Raw genomic sequence first — 23,229 nt, forward strand, 5'->3', positions numbered from 1 at the left:
CAGCACGGTCATCTGTCCTGCTAAATGCTCCCATCCTTTCTCTGCATGTTATTACAGTGGTGATACATATAGTGCTCATTAATGAATATAGTTTATGAAGCATTTTATAGCTCATCTTGTTCTTTGTGAAATATGTGCTCCACAACTTTTTACTCAAAAGTTTCCTCATCTGAATGGCCTTATTCATCATAGAATTTCATAGCAGAGAATGTCACTGATTCTCTATCCCCTTTTTTTGGCTTGTTGCACTCAAAAATACTCAACAGAAGGGCCTGGTTTTGTTGTACTAAGTATTTAAAGAATTTCTCTGCAAGAAAGTAGAACTCTGCCAAAAGCAAAGAAATAGTATACAGAAAGATAAGGATTAAAAAGTACTAACCGTATAAATCGTACGGGTAATAAGGGAAGAATTGACTTCATGCCAGTTCTCATGGTTAGCTTCCCGTTTATCCAGATAATAACCAAGGATTGGTGAACCTCCACTGTACCTTGGTGCTTTCCAGCCAAGGGTCATTGAATGACCATCACAGTTCAGAAGAGTGATACCATGAGGATATGATGGACAAGCTATAAGGAAATAAACATCCTGAGAGTTACGACAGAATCTAAAACACTGCAGAGTACAAGTTGTTTAGCTTTTCTGTATTGCTTTTTTTTCCTGGAGCATACTGCTATCAGTTGCATATCAGTAACAAAGTAGTTGTAAAGCTGTTGATCAACATTAATCTTATCTCCAAACATAAACATGTAAACTTTTTAAACATCCACCTAATGTGCTGCCCTCTCAGGAAGTAGCAAGAAGGAACAGATGATCTTTGGAATGGAAATGGTAATGCCAGCAAAAGTGTCTCCAGACCAAATGTTGTGTTAGAAGATTGAAATCAGTCAGAAGATTTTTTCCTGCTAAGAACCAAATAAGCTTCTCAAGTACTTTTAGAATACAGAACTTGAATGAAATGAAGTCATATGGCTTTCTGATCTATGGCCTTCATGGTTTTGCCTCCCTACCCCCATATTCTATGCCTACTTCAGACTGAGAGTGCTTTCTGCTCTATAAGGAATAGAAAATATTTAGGTTTTCACTATCTTAACCTATATTGAGGCAGAAAAGACATTTACTTCATGAGTTTACCTGCCTGAGTTTACTCCCATCTGTAGCAGAAGCAGAAATGCCACCCAAGCATCTTCCTAGAGATTAAGAAAACTGTTTTCCTGAGCTTTTTACACCCCTACTACTAGCAAACACCTTTTCTAGTAAGTACTGTTTTGTATTTGCCATTTGTGCATGAAAGTTTGCCTGAACATACCCCTCTTGACATTGTTGTGCTGCAGACAGTATAGGCTAAGCTCCTTCCCCTAAAGCTCATCTGATATTTTCAGTTGAATTACCAGTATAACTTGAGAGAATGTGACTTACCTCATTCAGAAGAGAATAAGTTAGCAGAGGCCCTTAATACAGTCCCTGATCTTGTAGGTGTACTAGTAATCAGCGTGAAAACAGATAATAATGAGCAGATTTGGCCTTTTGTTCTTTTTTTCAAAGGTGGTATTATACTCAGAGGCCATAAAACATGGCTTTTGCAATTATTACCACTTCTTGGTAAATAAGAATGACCATAGTAAACTCCTATAAATGCCCTTAAAATAATACTGCAGAAAGATTCTGGCCATGCTACTGTACTTCACCTATAAATAGTCCTGCTAAATTCCTGTTAAGGTTACTGAAATCGGTAAAAGCCATCCACATCTCATAAGTGTTTGCAAAATCCACGTGCTCTGTGTTTGGTGACATAAACCATGCAGCCCTTATCTTCAAAGCACAGTGACAAAATAAAAGGTGCAAGTGCATTTACAACACAGGGGTGATGTGAAAGTGTGTATCACCTACCCATATGAGACACGCTTTGTCCTAAAAACATCAAATAGAATTGTAAATCAGTAACATCTCATCCAAACTTATCTTCTAATAGCCATTCAGAATTCTAAATCTTTTAGAGGATTATTTCTGACAAGTATGCCTGTTGGTCGTCTTCTCCAAGAGTTGGAGGCCATTCAGGTCGGAGAAAGGTGTTCTATTTTAAATTTTTCAGTATGAAACTGAAACTATCTAGAAATGAAAATTGGACCATAGTAGCTCAGATCTGTGTGCTTTTTGTTCTAAATTATCTAGCCCCCCACTGAGCATGTATCATTCCTACTGAAGGTTGCACAATGGATTGTTCTTACACTGAAATTTTGCTTGCAGGTACCAGAGGATGTAGATTGTGCTCCAACCTGGAGTAGCCAAAGGGAATTTTCTGCTTGGTCCAGCCATACAGTAATGAAGTTTCCTGAAACTTCTCTAAACTGAGCAGATTCTACACTGATTTGTACCACTTCCAATCACCTATAAGCTACTTGTCAAACTTAATCAAGATTTACAGCTTCTTTGTCACAACTGAGGAGCAGAAGGTGTCCTGGCCATTATAGTGAATCTGTCCCAATATTTCTATCAGATATTATGAATGTTTTGGGGTTTTTTTAACAATGTCTTTTCTCTGTAGAACAGACACATTCCAGAGCATAAACTTCACCAAGGGGATGTGCTTGATAGCTGCTGAATGTACCATTATAGCAAATGAGACTAAAGGAGTTGATTGTTGAAGATATGTAACTCATTCAAGAAACAAGAAGCTGAGTTGCACAGAATCATACTTACTAAGGGCTGCCTGTACTGTTATAGCCTCTGACTCCTGTGAGTTTTCACTGAATCCTACAGCATTCACAGCTTTCACACGGAAGACATACTGCTCTCCAGTTTCCAAACCATGAACAACAAACCTGGGTTAAATAAAAATAGCATCATGTATTAGTATTTATTTTACAGGAACCATTTGGTGCTGTACCATGAAATCTTGACAACAATAAGAAAGCTCAACTCCATGAGCACTTCACAAAGGAAAATATTTCCAAGAGGGAAACCATAATACAATGATGCAGTGTAGTACAATATAATTGGATGGGACACTGGAACCAAAGTCACAGTACTCATTAAATTGCTAGTGCTGATCTACCACATTAAATCAGATAAACTATCATATATTCCCTCTGAACTTTGGCTTGCTAAATTCTAATCTATTCTGGGAAGGGACTATATTTTTCACTGTTTTTTCATAGTCACTATCAAGAGTAGCTTTCAGTTTTGATCTGAGGTACTAGGTAATTATTGTAGTAGATGATAGTAAGTACAGTCAGAAGCTATTGTAGGATATGTTCACATATGAACAAATGAAATGTTTTTCTTATTTTTGTGTTATCCCAATCCCTTGACCAAGAATTAGTCTCTACTTTTTCTTTGATCAAATTTCTTACTACCTGATCAGAGGATTCAGCAGGATACAAAGTCACTCAAAAGTAATTAATAACTGACAAAATACACTAAACAACATAATGTGCTTTTATATGCCCATAAGAAAAGATAAATTACACATCTAAACCTTGCATTTGGTGAGTGATTCCAATAAAAGTAAACATGATTTTTACAAAGAAAATTACTTGAAAAATCACACAATGAAGTGTGATATATTCTGGAGGGAGTAAAAACAACATCAGAAATAGACAGGGCTAGCGTCATGACAGAGGAACTAGAAACAGAAGCTGCTGTCCTTTACCCATAGATGTAGCAGGTCAGGGAGCCCTGATGTTTCTGGGATGGGACACTTGAATTTCCTTCACAGCAGTGTCAGCAGCAGAAACACTTTCCTTATCATGTTTATAGCAGATACATTTTGCCATTTTGCCCTGATGTCCATGGACTATGGGCTCCAGGAAGAAACACCCTGGAAGGCTTTGGAGTTCCCTCTTCTTCTCATACTCTTTCTCATGTGCATCAGGTCTGTTTACCCCATAACACAATTCAGACTTTAAGAAAGACTTCTCTTTTTTGCTTACTCATGGCTACAACATACAGAATAACGTCTCTAGAACCTGCTTTTATGACTCAAAATCATGGAATATACAAGAGATACTTCTCTTTGGAGAAAAAAAAAAAAAAAGGCAGGGTGAGAAAGTCTGCCCTGCAATCTGAAAAGCTTAGCTCTGAGAGTCTGCAGACTGTTCTTCATCACGTTCATTCAACATTCACCTTCTGAGATAACACTGTTGCTTAGCATGTAAATTGGCTTAAAACTATCCTCAGAGTTTTCAAACCTCCCCAAAGTACAGAAATATTGTCAATACCTGTTATATTTAATAGGTTTATGGTTACTAGGTTCCCAGCGATTTGATCCCACCACAGAATAGTCAATGTAGTAGCCGTACAAGTCCTCTTCGTGTTTTGGTTTATCCCATTGAACTACAACTGATGTTTTTGTATTCCTTGTGGCGACTACTTGACCAGGTGTAGATGGGGCAACTAAGAAAAAGAGAGAAAATATGTACTATTATGAAATACATACAAATAAAAGTACATTGAGGTAGATGCAACACTATGCTTTTATCATAATTTAATCACTACAGCTATGACTTCTCATATTACCATGTTAATAATGCTATATGATATTTGGTTTAGTATATTTTTTTTTACTTGCCTGGATACTTCTATACATGTGTGTATACATATATTTATTTTTCTATTTGATTACTTAGAACAAACTTACTCTGAGCTATAAATCTCCGTACCTGTCTGATTTTATATAGAATTTCTGAGTGAGTTATAAGAGAACATATTTTCAAATATCAGTGTGGATAAAGGCATACAGATATGAAAATGTTCTCTCTCAGAAGTTCTCTTTCAAATAAGAGGCTTATGTATAGCCCCCGTAGCACTACTGCATCAGTAAGAAATGTACATAAACTGTAAAGGTGTAATATCATAAGAGTTATGAAATGCTACCTTCCAGTCAAATATTGACAATCCAAAATCAGAAAAGGCCAGCTTTTCAGGACAACTTTAAGCACGTGTTTGGATGCTACGTGTTTAGCTAAACTTAGCTGGATGGATTTCATAGAAACATAGAAATGGTGTTTGGAAAGGATCTCTGGGAATCATCTAGTCCAACCTGTCTCTGAGAGTGGGATTATTACCAATGCTAAACTGGATTGTCAGTCACGGTTTTGTCTGAGTCTTGAAAACTTCTAACAGTGGAGATTTGACAGCTTCCTTGAGCAACCTATTTCAGCATTGAACTGTTGCACCTTTTTCACTAAGAGCATAATGTCCAAACTGAGTCTTCTAAACTACAATTTGTGGCTGTTGTCTCTTTTTTTTTGTCATCTGGCATTGCTGCAAACAGTTCGGCACCATCATCTTTCTAAGCCACCAGACTAAACAAGCCCAGCTATCTCCCCTTCCCTTCATAGATCAGTGCCTCTAGGCCCCTGGCCATCTTGGTTGCCATCCAGTGGACTTCTCCAGTTTCTCTACACTCATCCCTCTGAAATAAGGGAGCCAGAACTGGAACCAGTATTCTGGAATCAACCTTGGCAGCATCAAGCAGAAATGGATAAAGCTTCCTTCAGTCTATTGACTACAGTTCTCCTGACGTAGCATGATACACAGTTCACTTTACATCCAATGAAAGTTCACTGTTGGTTTATATTGATCTAAACACCCTGAATGTGTATAAATAGAAGCAGAAACATCAAAATCTAAATAGAAAAAAAATAATCTCAGATAGTAAGGGCCAACACACAAATTGTACACTATAAAATATCTACCTGAGCTTTCATAACACAAGGAACTGAGGCAGTGTCTCCGCCTTTCATGACAGTTTAGAAGAGGCATCCAGCACTTGCCTATTGAAGCCGTTTTAATTTCCTCAGATTGATATATTTCAGAGAACTACAAGCAGCATGAAACAAAAGAAAGGCAACAATTCTTTCATTTGGTCTTTCTATCCCAAAATAAAAAATAATACTTACACAGTATTGTACTTTATGCAGTAAGTCTGTAAGACCAAATGGATTCACTTTGAGATAAACGTACCTACATTTAGGAGTTTATGTGCAAGTGTCTACAAGCACACATTCTTAAGCTTCCATAATGGTCAAAGATCTAGGGCTTAATTCAGTTACTCAAACAAATTGATTTAGCGCCATTTTAGAGCATCTGAGACTTCTTCATGGAGCTAGCAAATATGACTCAGGAGGTAGTGAATACCTACAACCCTCTGAAATGGCATTTCAAAAGGTACTAAATGTATGTTTGGCCAATTAAACCAAGCATCTGATCAGTGGTTGGTAGAGTCCTGAAAATTATTCATCTCACCCCAATGTAGAGACTCCATAGAGGGTACCATGTTGCAATTTATGGCTATATCAGCCAACTTACCCTTCAGGCTCTAATTGCCAGAGTGAGAGCAGAGACATCTAGAGCACCTGCAGATGCCTACAGGGAAACACTTAAATTTAGATGTTAATCTCAATCTGCATACTCTTTTCCACTCAATTCAATTGCATAATATTGGGTGTCATTTGGGATGGCCTAGGATACCCCATCTGTCCTCTAGTTTCTGCTCAAGAGAGAAAGCTACCCGTAATTCCTGTGTAACATTTGCCAGCCCCATGAAGTTGTCTCAGCTACCCTCAGGAATGTCAAATGGTGCTATGTGCAGGCAACTAAATGGAGCCATGTGTGTGTGATGTATTTTAGCTCAGGTGGTAAACTCCATCTCTGAAAATATTCCTGCAGTTTCTCTTTAAAATAGCATCTTCTGCTTTCTGCTTTCAACTGTAGCTATGATTTATTCAGAACATCTTGTGTTAACCCCTAAGGAATAGCCTATTTTCTGTAGTAAGTGAAATAAATACAGTATTTTTGTTCCCTACCTTGGGGAATGTTGAATGGTTTAAATAATTTATGTGTATTAATGAGACATCAAATCAAGAATTCATAAAAGCAAAAGATGTTTTTATGTCATCATGTATAGTTACAGATCAAGCTAAAGGTGATGCATTATATTTTTAAAAATTATAGTAAACATTAAGAAGGCTGTATCTATCAACATTTGCTGAACTATGGTATATCAGATGCTGCAAATATTTCTTATATTTCTAGCAAGTGTACTAGTAAGACATGTCCTCTTAAGGTGACAGCTTTCAATATAGGGGGCTGTTATATGGGACCTCTGCAAAACTGCAAGAGCAACAAGATGAATGACCAGTCCCTAAATTTTCCCTTTTTTTTTTTAATGTGGCCCCAAGATAAACACTTCATATGCATTTGGAAAGTTAACACTGAATATGTAGATGTGCCTTCCCCTATCCTTGAAACTTGCTCATCTGCATGCTACAGGAATTCTGCACCAGCAGTAATTTGCAACTTAGAATACTAAGAAAAAAATTAAAGGCTACCTTATCTAGCTAAAACTGTAGGGAATTAGGTAGTATATAATTACCTGAGCCAGACAATATAATTATCTAAGTTAGCGATTAACATGTATTATCCTATTTTTTGACAAGTCACATTAATAGAGCACTCTGAAGAATGAATAACTATAACTAAAATTACTTTAACTTTTTAACAGTTATTGGTCTCAGCAAGGAGACTTGAGATCATTGTGAAAATTTTGAAATGTTTCTAAAATTTAGCATTGTGGTCTCTTTTAAATCTTTCTCAGTATTGAACATAAATCGATTTGATTACTATTATTGTAATTATACTAATCTAATTATAATGAGAGTTGTCTATTCCATTTTGTAAAATATTGATCGTATTTAATATTAATGCCTTACAATTAAAGCCTTACCAATGGTATCTTGTGGTTGAATAGGTTCTGTGATTTCAGATGGATCACTGATGCCATGCTTGTTTGCTGACAAGACTCGGAAAACATATGATTTTCCTTCTGCAAGGTCAAACACTGCATAGCGAGGAGATTTTACTGCAACCTGTGCATTGACTCTTTGCCAGCTTCCACTGCCAACCATGGACTAAAAAAAAAAAAAAGGAAAAAGCTGTGAATCATTTCTGTGAACTGTCAAAAAATGAACATATTGCTGTATTGCATCCTGCCATGAATTTATTTAAGAGCTAAAGGAGAAGGATCATTCTCAAATGCCTCACTTTAACATATGCAAATTCTCATAGCTCATGCATTCAATTACTCTACAAAAAGGTCTGAATACCTCACTGTCTCCCTGCCTGTCTAGACTTCAATATATGCACACTTGTACATACAGCTAGCCTTCAGTTAGGGCCATGACTGTCAACTGTGATTGGTCCCGAAAGAATTACTCTCATGTCCTGCAAAACTCACTTGAACACCCAAAGGTTTGGTATAAAGCAAGCAAGTCCTAATCCAAATTCTGCAGAAGGATGGTGTTACTTTCCTCATTGCTATAGGGGGGATGAAGGGGCATGTTACTTTCCTCATTGCTATATCTTTATGTATTCTGTTGAGTAAGGTCGTGTCCCTAAAAGCATTCTTCAAATAAAATAATTACTTTTGAATATTCTTAGTGCAGCAGCTGAGCTAATCATCCTCACAACTGCACATGGAAGACAGCCAGCAAACCAGGACTCTGACAGAAGTCTGCTGTCCGTTAGGTTCCACAGATAAACTGCTGACCCAAAGCAAAAGTTAGTCATGGAGTCTTTCAGCAATTTTAGTAAAACTCAAGTGCTCAGTAAATAGCTTAACTAAAATTTCCTTCAAGCACAGAAAGGTGCATACAAATTAAATGTTTATAAAATTTTGGAACAGAGAGTCGGTGAACAAAATCCAATAGACTGTGAACTTCCTAGAGGAGGAACAGTGTGTCACGAGTGCTTGGAAACTACCCTGTATATGTTGAGGCCAACTACAGATAAATCATAAAAAGTTAAACAGCTGAAGCCCATTAATATCTTTTTCATAGGTACTGAACCCACATAGTGTTCTCAGAAAAAAAAACAAATATAAGATCCATTTTCTTCATAAGAAAAAGGTGGAAAATATGCAATAAACAGTATTTTGACATGTATTTTCCTTTTTGCATGAAAAACATTAATTGTTGCATTTCATTTTCATAGAGGAAAGAATCAACATCACATTTTATTTTGCAGTTTGATTTGATTTATCTGTTTTTAAGGCAACATTGCTATGCAGTATGGAGAACTCACTTCCATTTTGTGTTTCTTGAAGTCTTTAAAAAATCATTTTTATTCTTTTGGACTGAGACTTCTTTATTTGAAATAAATTAATCAGAAATTTTGCTTTTCTAACCTAACAGATGATAATGGAAAACAAAAAAACAAATATTCACCTATGAACTGACTGAGCTATTTTTATATATATGTTATTTATATGCAAAAAAAAATTTAGATTCAGGTATTAATTAGTACAACGAAGAATTATTTTTCTAATAATAGCCTTTCAGTCCTCATTCTCATTTTCCCTCAGTAAGTTTGGCATTTAATTAAGACTTGTTTGTTCATCGTTGTCATTGCTCTACACTGTTTCTGGAGCTATATAAAGCTATTTCTGTAAAACATGCAGATACAGATATTTTCCAATTCATACTTAGAATGAAATTCAGCTAACCAAGTGTAGGTGTCCACTCAATAGAAATCTACTTCTGAGATTTTTACCTGGGCTATTTCTGCATATTCTGGAAATAACTAGGTAATTTCATGCCAAGAGCTGGTTCAAAATCCTTAAGTCAGTATGCTTGAAATTTATAGGTAAGAGCAGATGTACACAACTGGGAATAATTACAAGGAAGACATGATATTGTATTGCATAGAAAGAAAACTAGATACTTATTTCCATGGAAATTTTCATTACTTTTCTTGAATGGGAAAAGCAGAGTGGGAGAAAACATGGATGTGCTTGCTGGAAAATTTAACTAGTGACTGGACTTCACTTTACAGGTTTTTTTTGTTTCAACATCCAGCAGGTAATGGATGATAAAGGATGTAGAGATGGGCTGCAATAAGCTTTCAAACTGGAGATTTTGATGTGACTGAGAAGGAAAAGGCAAGATAGAGGCTGCAAAAAGAGAAGTGATGTGAACAGAATGATTGGCTGGGAAATTAACTTCAGAGGAATGTGCTGAACAGACGCGAACAGTTAAAAAGATGCATGATAAGGGCCTGAGAAAAAGCTGTAACAATATTCAAGATGCAAATTGAATGTGTGCCAGCTTTATTGATAGTTTTAGTGTTTGTGGATCATTAAGAAGGGGCATATGTTAGAGGCATAATTCATAAAAACTAAGTATAGCTTGGCATGTGAGAGTTTTAGAGGTCAGGCATGAAGCCCAATTTACCTATTGAAGTAATGGGGAAACTTTGACACAAGGACGAAAGATTATGATCTCTGGCTGTAATCCAACATACCTAATTTAGACACCTGGCTCAGGGACAGATATATTCACATTTTAGTAGCCTAGATGGGAGAAGAACAAACTTCCCCTACTGTGATGACTTAAGTCCCCTGTCAAGTCAAAGGGAAGAGGAAGGCAGCCATGAAGAATACCAGGGAGCACGGAACCCGAGACAGACATCTGCCTCTCTGTTGACCTTACAGGGAATAAATTGGAAATGTCAGGGTAGAGCAGAGGGTGCCATAAGCCTGCAAAAAGGAAAGTGAGGAGCAAATTTTGAGTCACTGTTTATTCCTTGCTCTACCACAGGACTACCAGAAGATTCCCTTGAGTACGGTTAGACTGAAAACTTCCAGCCTTGTCTGTAGGACTACGAAATTTTAAGAAGTTTCTTTTTCATTAAACTAATAAACATGTAGTTTGTTCTCATTTTAGACAGAAGTAAGCAAATAACACAGGGGCATCCTTTTCCCTGGACCTTGAGTTTCAATGTTCATTAAATCATGTAATAAGACATTTGATTGTCCATGCTTTTCTAACATCCCATTACCAAATCCTGTGAGACCTCTCAAAGTGTTAGTTTTATTGTTCATTCTGCAGTCCTAAAAATTAGTTGACTGTAATTGCACACAGCAATGAAATGCCTTACAGCTGAATGCCACTGTACAGTACAGTACCTTCTCAATGAAATAAGTCAGTGGCTCCCTGCCACGGGGAACAGGTGGATCCCAGCTGATTACAACATATGTTTTGCTGATTTCTGAAGCATGTACATTGGTGGGAGGGCCTGGAATCTGAATATCTCCTGGAAGAGCAATAAACGTAGTGAGTGTTAAACAGCAGATTAACCCCTGGGTCAGTACTCATGCTACAGCTCATCTTTCTGAACTCCCACCCTGCAGTGCAATGCTCAGCTATTAGGGGCTACGATATCATCTGTGCAGTTCACTTGCTCACTTCAATTAAATTTTGACAAATAAAGCATCAGTATTAAAAGCTAGTCATTTACTTTTTCAGGAAAAGCTAAATATGCCCCTGAAAACCTGTGCATTTCTTACACTTTTTTTCTTTGATCACATTTGAATTACCTCTTTCTACTGGGCAGAATACATTCGAAAAAACCTACTCACTCTATGCAAACAAGAGATGTTTTTTGATCAAAGGCAGATGTCTAAAGTATTACAAAAAATTAGACCAGAAGAAGATGTCTGGAAGGGAAGTACAGTAAGGAGAAAAGCAGCTTAAAACAAAGCAGAAAGCAGAAAAGGAAGCAGAACCTATTAGCAACATATCCTATAACATGATTGTGTTACCACCTGTATAGTCTAAAGCAGTTCTAAAAACCATGGGTGAGAGACACAGAAATATGTCACCAGCCCCCTGGTGACTCCACCAGTTGGAGTGGCCTGATCAGATCCCTCTCCACACTCACCTGGCAGGGTTACTGGGAATGAGAGGCAGGACTTGCGTGCCCTGGGCCAGGCTGGAGGAAACCAGCGTGGCCCTTTGTGGTCATTCTCACCCTCTGCAGTGTGAGAAGGAGCTGGTTTCGCTATCTGAGGAATTACAATGATGTAAAAGCACTAGATAGGAGAGGCTCAGACTTACGACGGACTGCTTTAGGCATAGCTACACAGCTCTGAAAAAGCTTCCTCTTGGTGATGGGTCAGAAATAGCAACCAGCAGATACCTCCAGATATTTTATTTTTATGGTATGCAATAGAAAAAGCAAAAGGTTTTGTTCTTTTAAGGTACATTTTGCCACTTGTCAGGCTAGCAAGGAGCATATATCCCCTAAATGCTTAGGATTTGACATTAAAAAAGAGAAAAATGTTTCACTAATAATCTCTAAATCATTGTAGTGATGTTTTAACAGTTTATAAACATCTGTAGAACCAACCAGGTTCAAAACATAAACTGAAGTCATTTTGTCTTACACATTTCCCAATCAAAACCAACTTTTTTTAAGCCAAACTGACATATCCAAAGAAAATTTATTTTCTCTCAATGCTCTCTATACTTGATTTCCTACAAATACACTTTTTCTTTAAGAAAGGCACACGGATCAGCTGAGTTTAAGACAAAATTTTCAGCATACAGTCAAGAAAATTACAATAATCATTCACAACATGATGCATAAAGTCAAACGGTTTCCAATTGGTTTCACGTAACTAAATCTCAACATGTTTTCTTACATCCTGGAAAACCCCAAAGCTGACATAATTTGTAAAGATATAATGTGACAGTACAGCCTGCTCTTGCAGAATGGAAGGTCATCAGCACTAAAAAGGAAATCCATTTGTGATCTATGAGATCACTTTTTCAGAAATGGTCTTCAATCTTGCAGGTGAAAGTAATGATCTATATAAACAATAGTATCTGGATATTCATACTCCTTTATTGAATGCACACATTCATTTTACAGAAATCTAAATATCATTATGTTTATGCCAGAGTGGCCATTTAACACCTCTGATCATTCTCAGGCAATCCTGAGAGCAGGAGTACATTCTTTGAAGCCAAACAAGTAAGACAAATATTTTCTGAGCCTACAATGTGATTCTGATCCTATAATACCTGTATCAATTCCTTTAAGGTACCATTGTAAAAATAGGGAGACTTCTGTACTGCTTGTGCACTGGGGAAAACCATTTAATATCCAATTCTCCTTCGAATTACACCTGTTCTCAGGTGGTTTCTCTTTTACTGTTATTATTGGAGTTACACTTTATAACCTTTGTGGAAGAGAGTAGACAGACTTTTTTTTTTTTTTTTTTTTACTACTGAGTCATTACAGTCAACATTTTTGACAGTTTAAGTGAAAAGATCATTATCCAAGCCTAAAAAAAAAAATAACCACCACATATAGAAATAACCAAAGACAGAAGAAATTCAGGCTTTATCTCAAAAGTTGGAAGTGATCTCTCCAGTTCTCCTGAGGAAAAACAATATTTAGCGTATAACCTTAAGGTTAAGAAAAACCTCTCTATTCAGATAGCTATATTAATTAAAGAATTGGGATGGACTGCATAAGTTTTGTGAAAATGGAAATAACTTGCTCAGATCATCAAATTCAGTCTAAAAAAAGCTATATTTAGCTCCCAGAAGGATACGAGGAAGGGAAATATGGGCAATCAATGGCAATGTTCAGCTGTTTAAACTCAGCTTGGCACTAGCCAAAGCAAAAAGGTGAGGAGGTGCTGTCAGCATATAATGAAAGTAGTGCTGTTGAGAGTGTGATGTTCTGTGTCCTTTTAGACCTCATCTTTCACTTATGTTCTCTCATCCTTGAAAGCCAGAATATCTGTCTTTATTTATTATTATAAAGAGTTTACTCACTAGGTGGATTTCTTTTCAAGCTATGTTTCTACTTATCATGCTAAATACCTGGAATATAACAGATAGACTGAAATCATAGAAATGTTACATACCTTCAAGGTCATCTTTACTGATCACAATCTTTCGCCCTTCATCCACATGGATAGCTGTTAATCAAAATATTCAATTAATTTCTTGGACCAGTTTAATATATTTACAAATTTTGAAAATTCTTGTTTATCACCTGTTCAAAAGCCTGTATACCTCTATTTCTATAGCCCTCTTATTAAATCTTTCCCCAGATGGAGTCAACTCAAAGTCATATACACTGGTTCATTCACTTCCTTAGGAAAACAGAGCATGACAAAACAGTACTATTTAAAGATTTGCTAAAAAGCAAGAATTATAGTCACAGTAGATGGATTCAATTATGTGGTAGATTAATAAACAATTGTATCATGAATTGGAATTTTGTTATAGGAATTAATCATAAAGCTAATGGAAACACAGCATATTCAACTCAGATTTTACAAGCAACACTGGGGCACTGCTTTGCAGTCTTCATAATGAGTTTCATTCCCTTCTGAGTAAAAGGAGCACACAGAACAGAAGGTGTGCAAGTAAACGATACACAGAATCTGCACAGGGGTTTAGGACAAGGCTAAATCAATAAAACTACTCCCCAGAGCAAGCGAGCTTACTCTATTTGTATAGAAGCTCTCATAAGGCTCCTTTGAAGTCTGCAGTGGCCTTGAGCACAAGACCAGCTTTCAGACAGAGCTTGTTTATTAGATTGACTTTTTCCATCTGCCAGAAAACTCATAATATTAGAGACCCTCCAACCTGTAACATGGGGCCTTTGTGCCAGTACTGGCACTTCACTGAGAAAAAAAGTTGTGGACAAATACAACAGTCTGCGGGCCAGTGAATTCATATGACATTTTTTATTTTTTCTTTAACTAAACCAGACATATTCAACAGCTTTTTCAAAAGTTACTACCAGCAAATAAAGAAGTTTATGGGATCTGAGGGCCAATCTCCCAGTGCAAATGATCCAAGACTCCAGGGCATATTAGTTCTTTTGAAAACATCGCTCCTTGTGACAATGACTGTCTATATTTAAAGCTAAGCCAAACCAGCCATAAATGAGGTGGAGTCCCTAGGTCCTACCAAATTTTCTGTATGGACCTTGCCATTCCAACTACATCCCCCACCTTGAAATTAGTGAGATACTCAGTCAAAGGAAGAAATAAACTCTGCTCCTTAGGTTAAATAAGCAAACCGAATCTGAATAAAAATAACATCAAATATTCAACATCTGTTTCAGCCTTGTATAACCTACTTTGTGTTCTCTCCAGGTCAACGGGGTCAAGAGCTGCAACTGGTTCAGAGACTCGAGAAGGCCTGCTAATGCCAGCACTGTTCACTGCTCTCACACGGAATATGTAAGACCGTCCCTCATAAAGACCAGTCACGGGATACTTGCAGATTTTTACGGGAGCATCATTGCACTGGACCCAGTTTTCCAAACCTACTTCACATCTTGGAGTAGCAAAAGAAAGGATTTATCAGTATCATTCCACAATAAATATACACTATCCTACACACACCATCAGAATCACAGAAGTCATCCTCACTAAGTTGAGGAAGTAAACCACACACCTCATTAATGAAAGTCACACACTTTATACACTCCTTCCTCTGATCAGACAACCAGTTTCCACTTTGCTCATATTTATTCATAATGCAATTGCAAAGGTCATTTTTCTTGCATGCTTTTTGGCCTTTTCAACTATCTCTGCTTCCTTCCATTTGATTTTCTTCCTTGTCATCTAAAGAACACATTATTCACTTTTATTTTTAACATGCATCTCCACAGAACATGCTAAAACTGCAACATTCACCGAGTCTTTTCCATCTTGTTCTTGTCATGTTTTAAAGCAAGCATCTTTGTGCTTTTCTCTTCAACAATGGTTGGGCCACAGAATGTAGGAGTCATCAAGAAGCAGACTGACAACCTCATACCGGCTCCTTTGTGTGCACACATCTGTTTTGTGTCCTACTACTATAAACTTTTGTGGAGAAGACTGCCTTTTGACCAGACAATACCAGGAAAAATAGGGCACAGTCAAGGGCTTCTTGTTGCTGCAGTAACCCAAGCAAAATGTAAAAAGGCACATCTGACTAGATTATACACAAATTAGGTGAAATAGTCTCATGATCTATGCACTGCACAAATTGGATATAAATGGTAGAGTCCCCAGGACTTAAGTTAATTTCCTCATACTGACTGCCATTCATAAGCCGACATTTTCCAGCAATTCCCAGACAGTTGTCTCTGAACTAGACCAAATTATGGGGTAGCAAATAGCAATGAGCTGCAAATGTTGCTTTTAAGTCCAGAGTAGTATACATTATGATATCGTTTCAGTAATGTTTTTGCTGACTGACAGTTTCAGACACTAAGTGTCAGATGTTCTGCTCTGGCTACAAGGGGCAAGCATGCACTTCAGGCAAAATAGCACTTGGATCCCCTGACCCTGGGCTGCCTGCACTGAGCTGAATCCCCAGCAAAGTGCAAAGGAGACTGGAGCAGAGAGGATTGCCATTCTGATTTAAACTACCAGCTCATGCTGGTAGGAGCCCATGCCTTGAGCTCCTGGTGTACCACAGTTAAGGCAGAAATAAAAAGATAATGCATGAATTCCAAGATTTCAGCCTTTGTTGTATACAGATTAAAGAGACTACATCTAATTCAAGATGTCCATGGATGCTGGCTTCTATAAATTAAATATTGCCAGGGCTCATTCTCTGATTTGGCCACATCAATACTATTGAACATTTTTAGTGTCTGATAAAGTGTGGCTGCCTGCAAATGATTACTGGGAATGGCCCCTGGCCCTTGCTAACTCCCAGACTGCGCCCAGAATTGCCTGGAAAGGTACTAGATCATCAGGGCTAAAAGTTTGCCAGCGAATAATCTAGTAATTTAACACAGTAGCAACTGAGTTCCAGTGCCTAGGGTCTGTAAAAATATATCTAAAGAACCCACATATCGAAGGATATAATGTTTGGGGTTTTTTCTTCAGTATATACATGGTTTTGGCAATGAACAAAATTAAATAAATCCTAATGTTTACATACTTGTCAACAAAATAGCCAATGACTGGACTCTCACTGGTTGTGTTTGGTGGTTTCCAGGTAACAATAACATAGTCTCTGTTAGCATCTTGGCATTTAACATCCATTGGCGCCCCTGGTGCTCCCGCGATCAATGCATCAGCATCTGGACCACAAATAAAAATAAATCACTTTTGACCCTGACTCCTCTGAAATGTACCACAAAGACAAAAGGGAAGATTTCCAGTTCACTGTGCTGTTTGTTTATATGAATGGGAGCCCAAAGGTTTCATTACATAGTAATTCACTGAACTAATGAATCAGGCCCATAATGTCTACACCTCCACATAAATAAAAATGTTCAGGGATATTTTGGGGGGCAGAAAATTAGTTTTGGCATCAAATACCCTTTACTTCTCACGAGAATTAAACTACCCTATATGTTTTTGATGCTCTTTCGCACTGAAAGCTGTAGCTCAGTGGATTACTGACCAGAACAAGGTACTCAGTAAAGAACATGTTTGAGGAAAATAAATCTCTTAAGTAATAAAAAATTTTCAGAGTCCTGGTACATTCTAAGGGTACTTTTTATTTAAAGTCTTACAATACCAACACATGTAAGTAATCATTGTTCTACCATTAAGATACCCTACTGCAGCTTCATTTTGAGAGGTGTTGACTGATGTAGACCCACCACTCCTACTGAAGTCTCCTAACAGGTAAATTTTCCTCCCTTCAAAGAAAGGTTTCTATAACACAGAAACATCCTGTAGAGAGTCTAAATTTATAAAGTCTAATCGCAATCATTTGTGAGGTGGCGAGGAAGGCCAACAGAGGACACTAGAGACTCCAGAGGACACAACTGACGTCCAGGGTCCTGGGCATGCAAAGGGATCAGACATAGCATAAAACGGACAACAGAGGTACCTAAAAGTGGCCCACCACTACAATAAAAACTTCTAGGAAAGTTTTTATACATTAGTGGGCCTTTTTCACCTGGGTACTTTCTTTCTTAGAAGGTAATTGGGAAATAGAAAGCTGTAGCAAAATTGTTTCAATAAGATCAAGGTGGCAGAGTGGCTTGTGCAGGACATGTTGCAAAGCTGATGAAGCCCTTGCACTAGTCCTGTGAGGAAGATGGAACTCAGCCCCCTGCAAATAGCACTCATGTCCCTCCACCCCACACAAACTGTCTGGACAACACTTCACATATATTCCAATACATTTCCAAAAACAACAAGGTTTAAAATCACAGCTCCATTGGCTTCAATGGCACTGCTCCAATTTGCCACCATCAAGGATGTTGAACAAGCTATTTAAGAGAGTGAAAGAACTGCTCAGCCAGAGATATTTTCATCTTTCAATGAAAAAAATAAAAAAGTGAAAACTAAGTTCTGCTCACAGGTGCATATGGAAACTCATTCTCACTTCACTGAGAGTTGTGCATGCAAATGTGAAGGAAAATTCTAACCCTTATTCTATTTTAATACATTTATCTCCTTTTATCAATGTCCCTTGTGAAAACTGTATTGCTTCAGTGACCTGATTTCTTACTTTGCTTCTTTTCTGTGATTATAGAGATGACTGTGACTGATATAGTGGTGGGAATATTTCTTTTTCTTTCTCCTGTGCCCCCTCCTAAGGCCAGGCACAGGGTATAAGACCACTGAGCAAGGCTTATTCCCAGTTGGCAATCTCCAGAGCTAAAACCGTTACAGTAAGGACTGGTAGCATGCAAAGATGTTTATTTACTACCAGGAAAGAGGATGTCAAAAAAAGAAACAATCTGTTTCTTCACAAAAATTATTTCTCTTGTTCTTCAGAAAAGAAAATGTCCTCAGGAGCATGCTCCTCTTGAAACTCCCCATTCACATGAGGTGACTGTTTTTTCTAGCAAAAACTACTATATAAATCAAATGACTATGAAATACTACAAGGCTGAATTTTTTTTGTACTTCAGTCATTACATGGAATTGTTTAAGAAACCTAATATTTCTTCTGCTCTTTTTAATTTGTCCCCAAGAAACACATGAAAAGTTTACCTCTGACAAACAGGTATGCACTGTATTCGCTCACTCCACCTTTTGTAACCATGCGCAGGGTGTATAAACCTTCATCATCTTTGTTCAGATGGGTAAAGGACAGAGCTGCTTGGCCTTCTCCAAAATACAGCTTCGTCCACTTGGAGTCCTTTATCAGCACATCTGGAAGAGAAGACCCATAAGACACATTACTATGCTGGCCAGAACAACCTATGTCCTTGTGCAGCTCTGTGCTAATCAGGGGCACAAACTAACTTTTATACCAGCTTTATTCAGAGTAACGGTGCTTTGATGTTATGAAAACTCTACAGAGATAAAGCTGTGTCTCTCTAAACTTATTCCATCAGTGAATTTTAGAGAATATGAAGTCTCAGACTACCCTATGCAGTGCCAACAACAGAAATCCCATCACTATAGTTTTTAATACACTGTCAGAGAAAAATATTATCCACATTTTGAAACAATGGCATGAAAACCTGCCATACCCTGTAATAAATGCAGGTTGGAACTTTCTTTCATTTTTAATAAGTTTTGCTACCTGTTCATGTCAAATGTCAGATTACTTAATTTCTTCCTCCAAGTTTAAAAAACAGATTTCAGTTTAATCTGAGGACTGCTATAAATGTACACTAAATTTAAATCTTTGAGGTATGCCTGTTGAGCAGTGAATAAAATTAAATTTGAATGTCTCACAGGTGAGAGGTGATGACCCATGATTAATGCAAATTAATCTGATTGCCTAGCGAAACCAGAGAAAAAGAATGAGCAGGATATTTTATGCTAGCCAAGGGACTTTCTCATATCACCCTTTTTAATAATTGATTGGATTGTTTTTTATTTTTAACTCCCTAAGACTTAGTGCATACTAATTTATTGTAATCAATGCAGCAGAACTGTATTTAAAGGAGCTGAATATCTATAAATGTTTATTATTCTATTGCTTAAATACACTTTGAAACAGACACTTCAACAATTGCAAAGGAATCAGTTTTCCCACCTACAAGCTGAATTGCATAAGAAGGTATAAAAAAATTACATACATTCAGATAATAAAGCAACCGGAAGAAACACGCTACTAAAATTTACAGCAGTAAATTACATAATCACCTAAGCACACAGTTGTTTTCTGAGAAGCATATAAAGTAAATTCAATTATTTTCCTTCCCATCCTTAATCATGAGAACCTCACCTAGAAAATCTGCATGTCCCCTTTCTGTCATGCATGTCACAATGGTACTGAGACTTTGTGTAGAGAGACGTGAAGCACTTTAAATGAAATCAGAAAATGTCTTCAGCTAGAATCTGTAACTAATACTTGAGTTCTGTGGAAAATCTTGAAGAAAAAAATGAAGTTGAGTGACCAGCACCTCTGAAATGCAGGTCACTTATTTAGACTCCAAGCTTGAGTGAAATGGTAGACGCTCTAGTTTGAATATACAGAAACTGTAGGCAAGCCTGTATTTCCTATTAAGGCTAGAATCATCCATTTCTGCCTTTTATGTGTACCTGAGACCAGAAACTGTGGAAGCATTCATGTTTGGTAAGAGCAGAAAAACTTGTCTCCTTCACACAAGGCCAAAGACCCACCAGATCCTCTAAGAAAGCAAGAGCTCTCTTTAATGCAGTCTGGATGGATGACTTTCTAGACAAGCCAAGAAGAGTAAATTTTGGAGGCCACAAAAATATTCAGAACTTCTAACAGAACAGGTATTCATGCACCTGCCATCACAATAATATTACAATTAGAGGGTCTTACCACTGCACGCAAATTCCCAGTATATTCACGTGTTGTGCTCTGTCACTTCTCCCAGCACTTACCAAGGAACAAACCTGCAGGAGACTAACCCTTGGGGACTGTGTGACTCAAGCCTCACATGCTATTTTCAGTACATGAGATATTTTTACTAAAATATTACTCTGCTGAAAATTCATATAAAAAGTGGGGAATTACTGTATACTGAAGCTTCTTTCAACATGTATTTTCATTGCTGAAATTTTAGCTAAATTATGCACGCCATGATTTTTCCCTCTGAATTCAATTATTTTATTCTAGATCACAGTATAAATGGCTGAAGAATGTTGGTACCTATACCTTTATAGTGTTTATATTACAGCAGAGTTCAATAACAGAAAGCTCCTGATACCAGCTGAACTCATATCCAGATTCAACATGCATTCATGAAGTATTATTTTTATTTAGATCTTTCAGTATCTTAAATTGTTCAAAATAGACCATAAATTATAGACATCATGTTCATGTTTGTCAAATCCCAAACCACTGCAGAGGTTTTGATTCAATTTACTTATATGCCCCTAGGAGTCTAGTAGACATCCTCAATAAGGTTCACTCACATGAAGCTTATTAATGCTGGATAAACACATACTCCTCTTGTGTATAATTATTAGAAGTAAATCATACGTATCCATCTCAGGGTTTATTTGATTAACATAAACTGAAAAATTTTAGGAAAAACGCAGTTTGTCTTAATGCAAGAGTAGAATTAACTACTACTTCTCAAAAAAATCCAAAACTTCTAAAGCACATGATGTTGAACGAATTATTATTATTCTCATTGTTTACATTTATGCATTGCCTCCAGCTTTCAAGAGACTGAACACAGGGAGTTGTAGCACACAGCAAAGTTTCATAGTGCATGAATTCCTGCTATGTTTGAGAACAAGTTCTTCCAGTTGATGTACCTGTACACCTCTTGGAAATATTGTGACCCATGTATATGCAATGAAAGACAAATCTAAGCTTACTTGTATCACCCTATTTCTCGCAACATAAGTAGGTTAATGGGATGAAGGCCTATCTGACTCACTAATAAAAACCTGTTGGCTTCAAAGAGACCAAGTTTTCATCTCAGATTTTCAAAAGGAAGGTAAACTTAAGTCAAATAGGGGGAAAAGAAAGAGCATAATATTGTTACACATCAAGAGAGAATTATCTTGGCATCATGAAACGTTAAACTGAAAGAGCCGTATGCTTTTGTTCACCTATCCATAGTACAAGAACAATTCACATTGGATGAAAAGTGGAACAATATGGGGCAGTGCTTGAAAATTAACAGTTCCTTAGGGCTGCAGTTCCAAACCCAAAATTTCAGAGGTTTGGCACCTGGGAAACCAGGCCCAGCAGGAGACAAAGTAAGGGTACCACTGAAACTGACGGCTCACCTCAGAGTGACGTGAGAGATTATTTATAGCGATTACAAATCCCTATACACTTCAGTGGGAACAGAATATGGATTCAAGGATGAACCTTAGATTTTAGGGTATTCACCAAACAAAAAAGCTATTTTTGTTTTAGTAACATCTAATAGTTCCTTCACAATGAAGTATCCACAGTGACAGACAAATAGGAATGAAACAGTAAGTAGCAGCCTGTTCTCTGAAGGATCAGATGTGAATCTATGTAAAACTGCGACGTACGTGAAACAAAAGGCACAACTAACAGCAATAAAAGATTTCTGATTTTCCTAATCTTGCATTTTCATGGCTGACTTCTTAACATTAGTGTCTCTTTTTAGTTTATGCACCACATTTTGTCAGCTATGAAAATTGTCTGGGACTAGTCCAAACATCAGTCGTGGGAGTCTGCCATTATCAAATGTGGTTCCTTGGATAAAGGTCTCACCATTCACAAGTAACCAAGGCTTTCCTTAAATCCTTAGGCAGAATATTTACTTTAGAATCCTACACAGAGCTTGTGGTTGGTGAAAGGTGGTGAGCTAAATACCTACAATAGCCTGCCATCTGTTAAACTTTAAGTAGTTAGTTTTACATTTCAAGACCTTTTTTTGTGGGATGAACAAACACTACTAATGCAGAGCTTGTGTATCATCCACCAGAGTGTATGATATGCTTCGGTGATGTTATTTTCTGTACTTCCAGTTAAGACCACTTCACTTAGAATATCATAGTTTTTCACTGACAAAGAGGCAAGGAAAGTAACCCTACCAACATGACACTTAAATAGCAGAGCAAAGGCATATGTTTCAGGCCTGGCTCCTACAAGTATTTCTGAACTGTACATTAAATTGATTTTAACATAAAATTTACAATGAATAATAGAGCAAGATGGAAATGGACGCCCACGCCCACACCTCAGTGCTTCCAACTATAATTTACTGCTCTGTGAGTACCCTTCAGCTCAGTGGTCACGGCAATCAATTATAAATCACAGTCAAACCTAGGAAGGGATTTTGGATCTCCACCTAGTCTGTAATTTTTTTAACTATTGTGTTATTAGATAATAGGAGATTGCCTCCTGTTACTGTAAATGTGTGCTCAAGAAAAGGTTGAACAAGTAATTTAATTGAAAGAGAGTGCAGGTCTATAAATTTTAACTAGAGATATTTTTTTGCTCTACTCCAAATTTAATTCTGAGAATCTCATGTTCTAAGCTTGATCTATACCTTCAGTGTTTCCTCCAGCATTTTCCAGGTAGCTTCCATTC

At 37.3% G+C, this 23,229-nt stretch overlaps 1 protein-coding gene across 1 annotated transcript in view; it reads right to left on the bottom strand.

Moving 5' to 3' along the window:
* MYOM2 (myomesin 2) overlaps nt 1–23,229 on the bottom strand; it is an 80,459-nt gene that overhangs the window by 35,163 nt on the left and 22,067 nt on the right. Inside the window, exons 10-18 of the mRNA XM_009880526.1 lie at nt 18,768–18,929; nt 16,750–16,891; nt 14,948–15,147; nt 13,719–13,772; nt 10,965–11,092; nt 7,728–7,911; nt 4,219–4,393; nt 2,699–2,820; nt 380–567 (exon numbers count right to left, since the gene is read on the bottom strand). Coding sequence (XP_009878828.1) covers nt 380–567; nt 2,699–2,820; nt 4,219–4,393; nt 7,728–7,911; nt 10,965–11,092; nt 13,719–13,772; nt 14,948–15,147; nt 16,750–16,891; nt 18,768–18,929 — 1,355 coding nt within the window. The remainder of the gene's footprint in view (nt 1–379; nt 568–2,698; nt 2,821–4,218; nt 4,394–7,727; nt 7,912–10,964; nt 11,093–13,718; nt 13,773–14,947; nt 15,148–16,749; nt 16,892–18,767; nt 18,930–23,229) is intronic.

The sequence above is a fragment of the Charadrius vociferus genome, unplaced genomic scaffold (assembly GCF_000708025.1).
Source record: "Charadrius vociferus isolate BGI_N301 unplaced genomic scaffold, ASM70802v2 scaffold123, whole genome shotgun sequence".
In the NCBI taxonomy this organism is placed as follows: Eukaryota; Metazoa; Chordata; class Aves; order Charadriiformes; family Charadriidae; genus Charadrius; species Charadrius vociferus.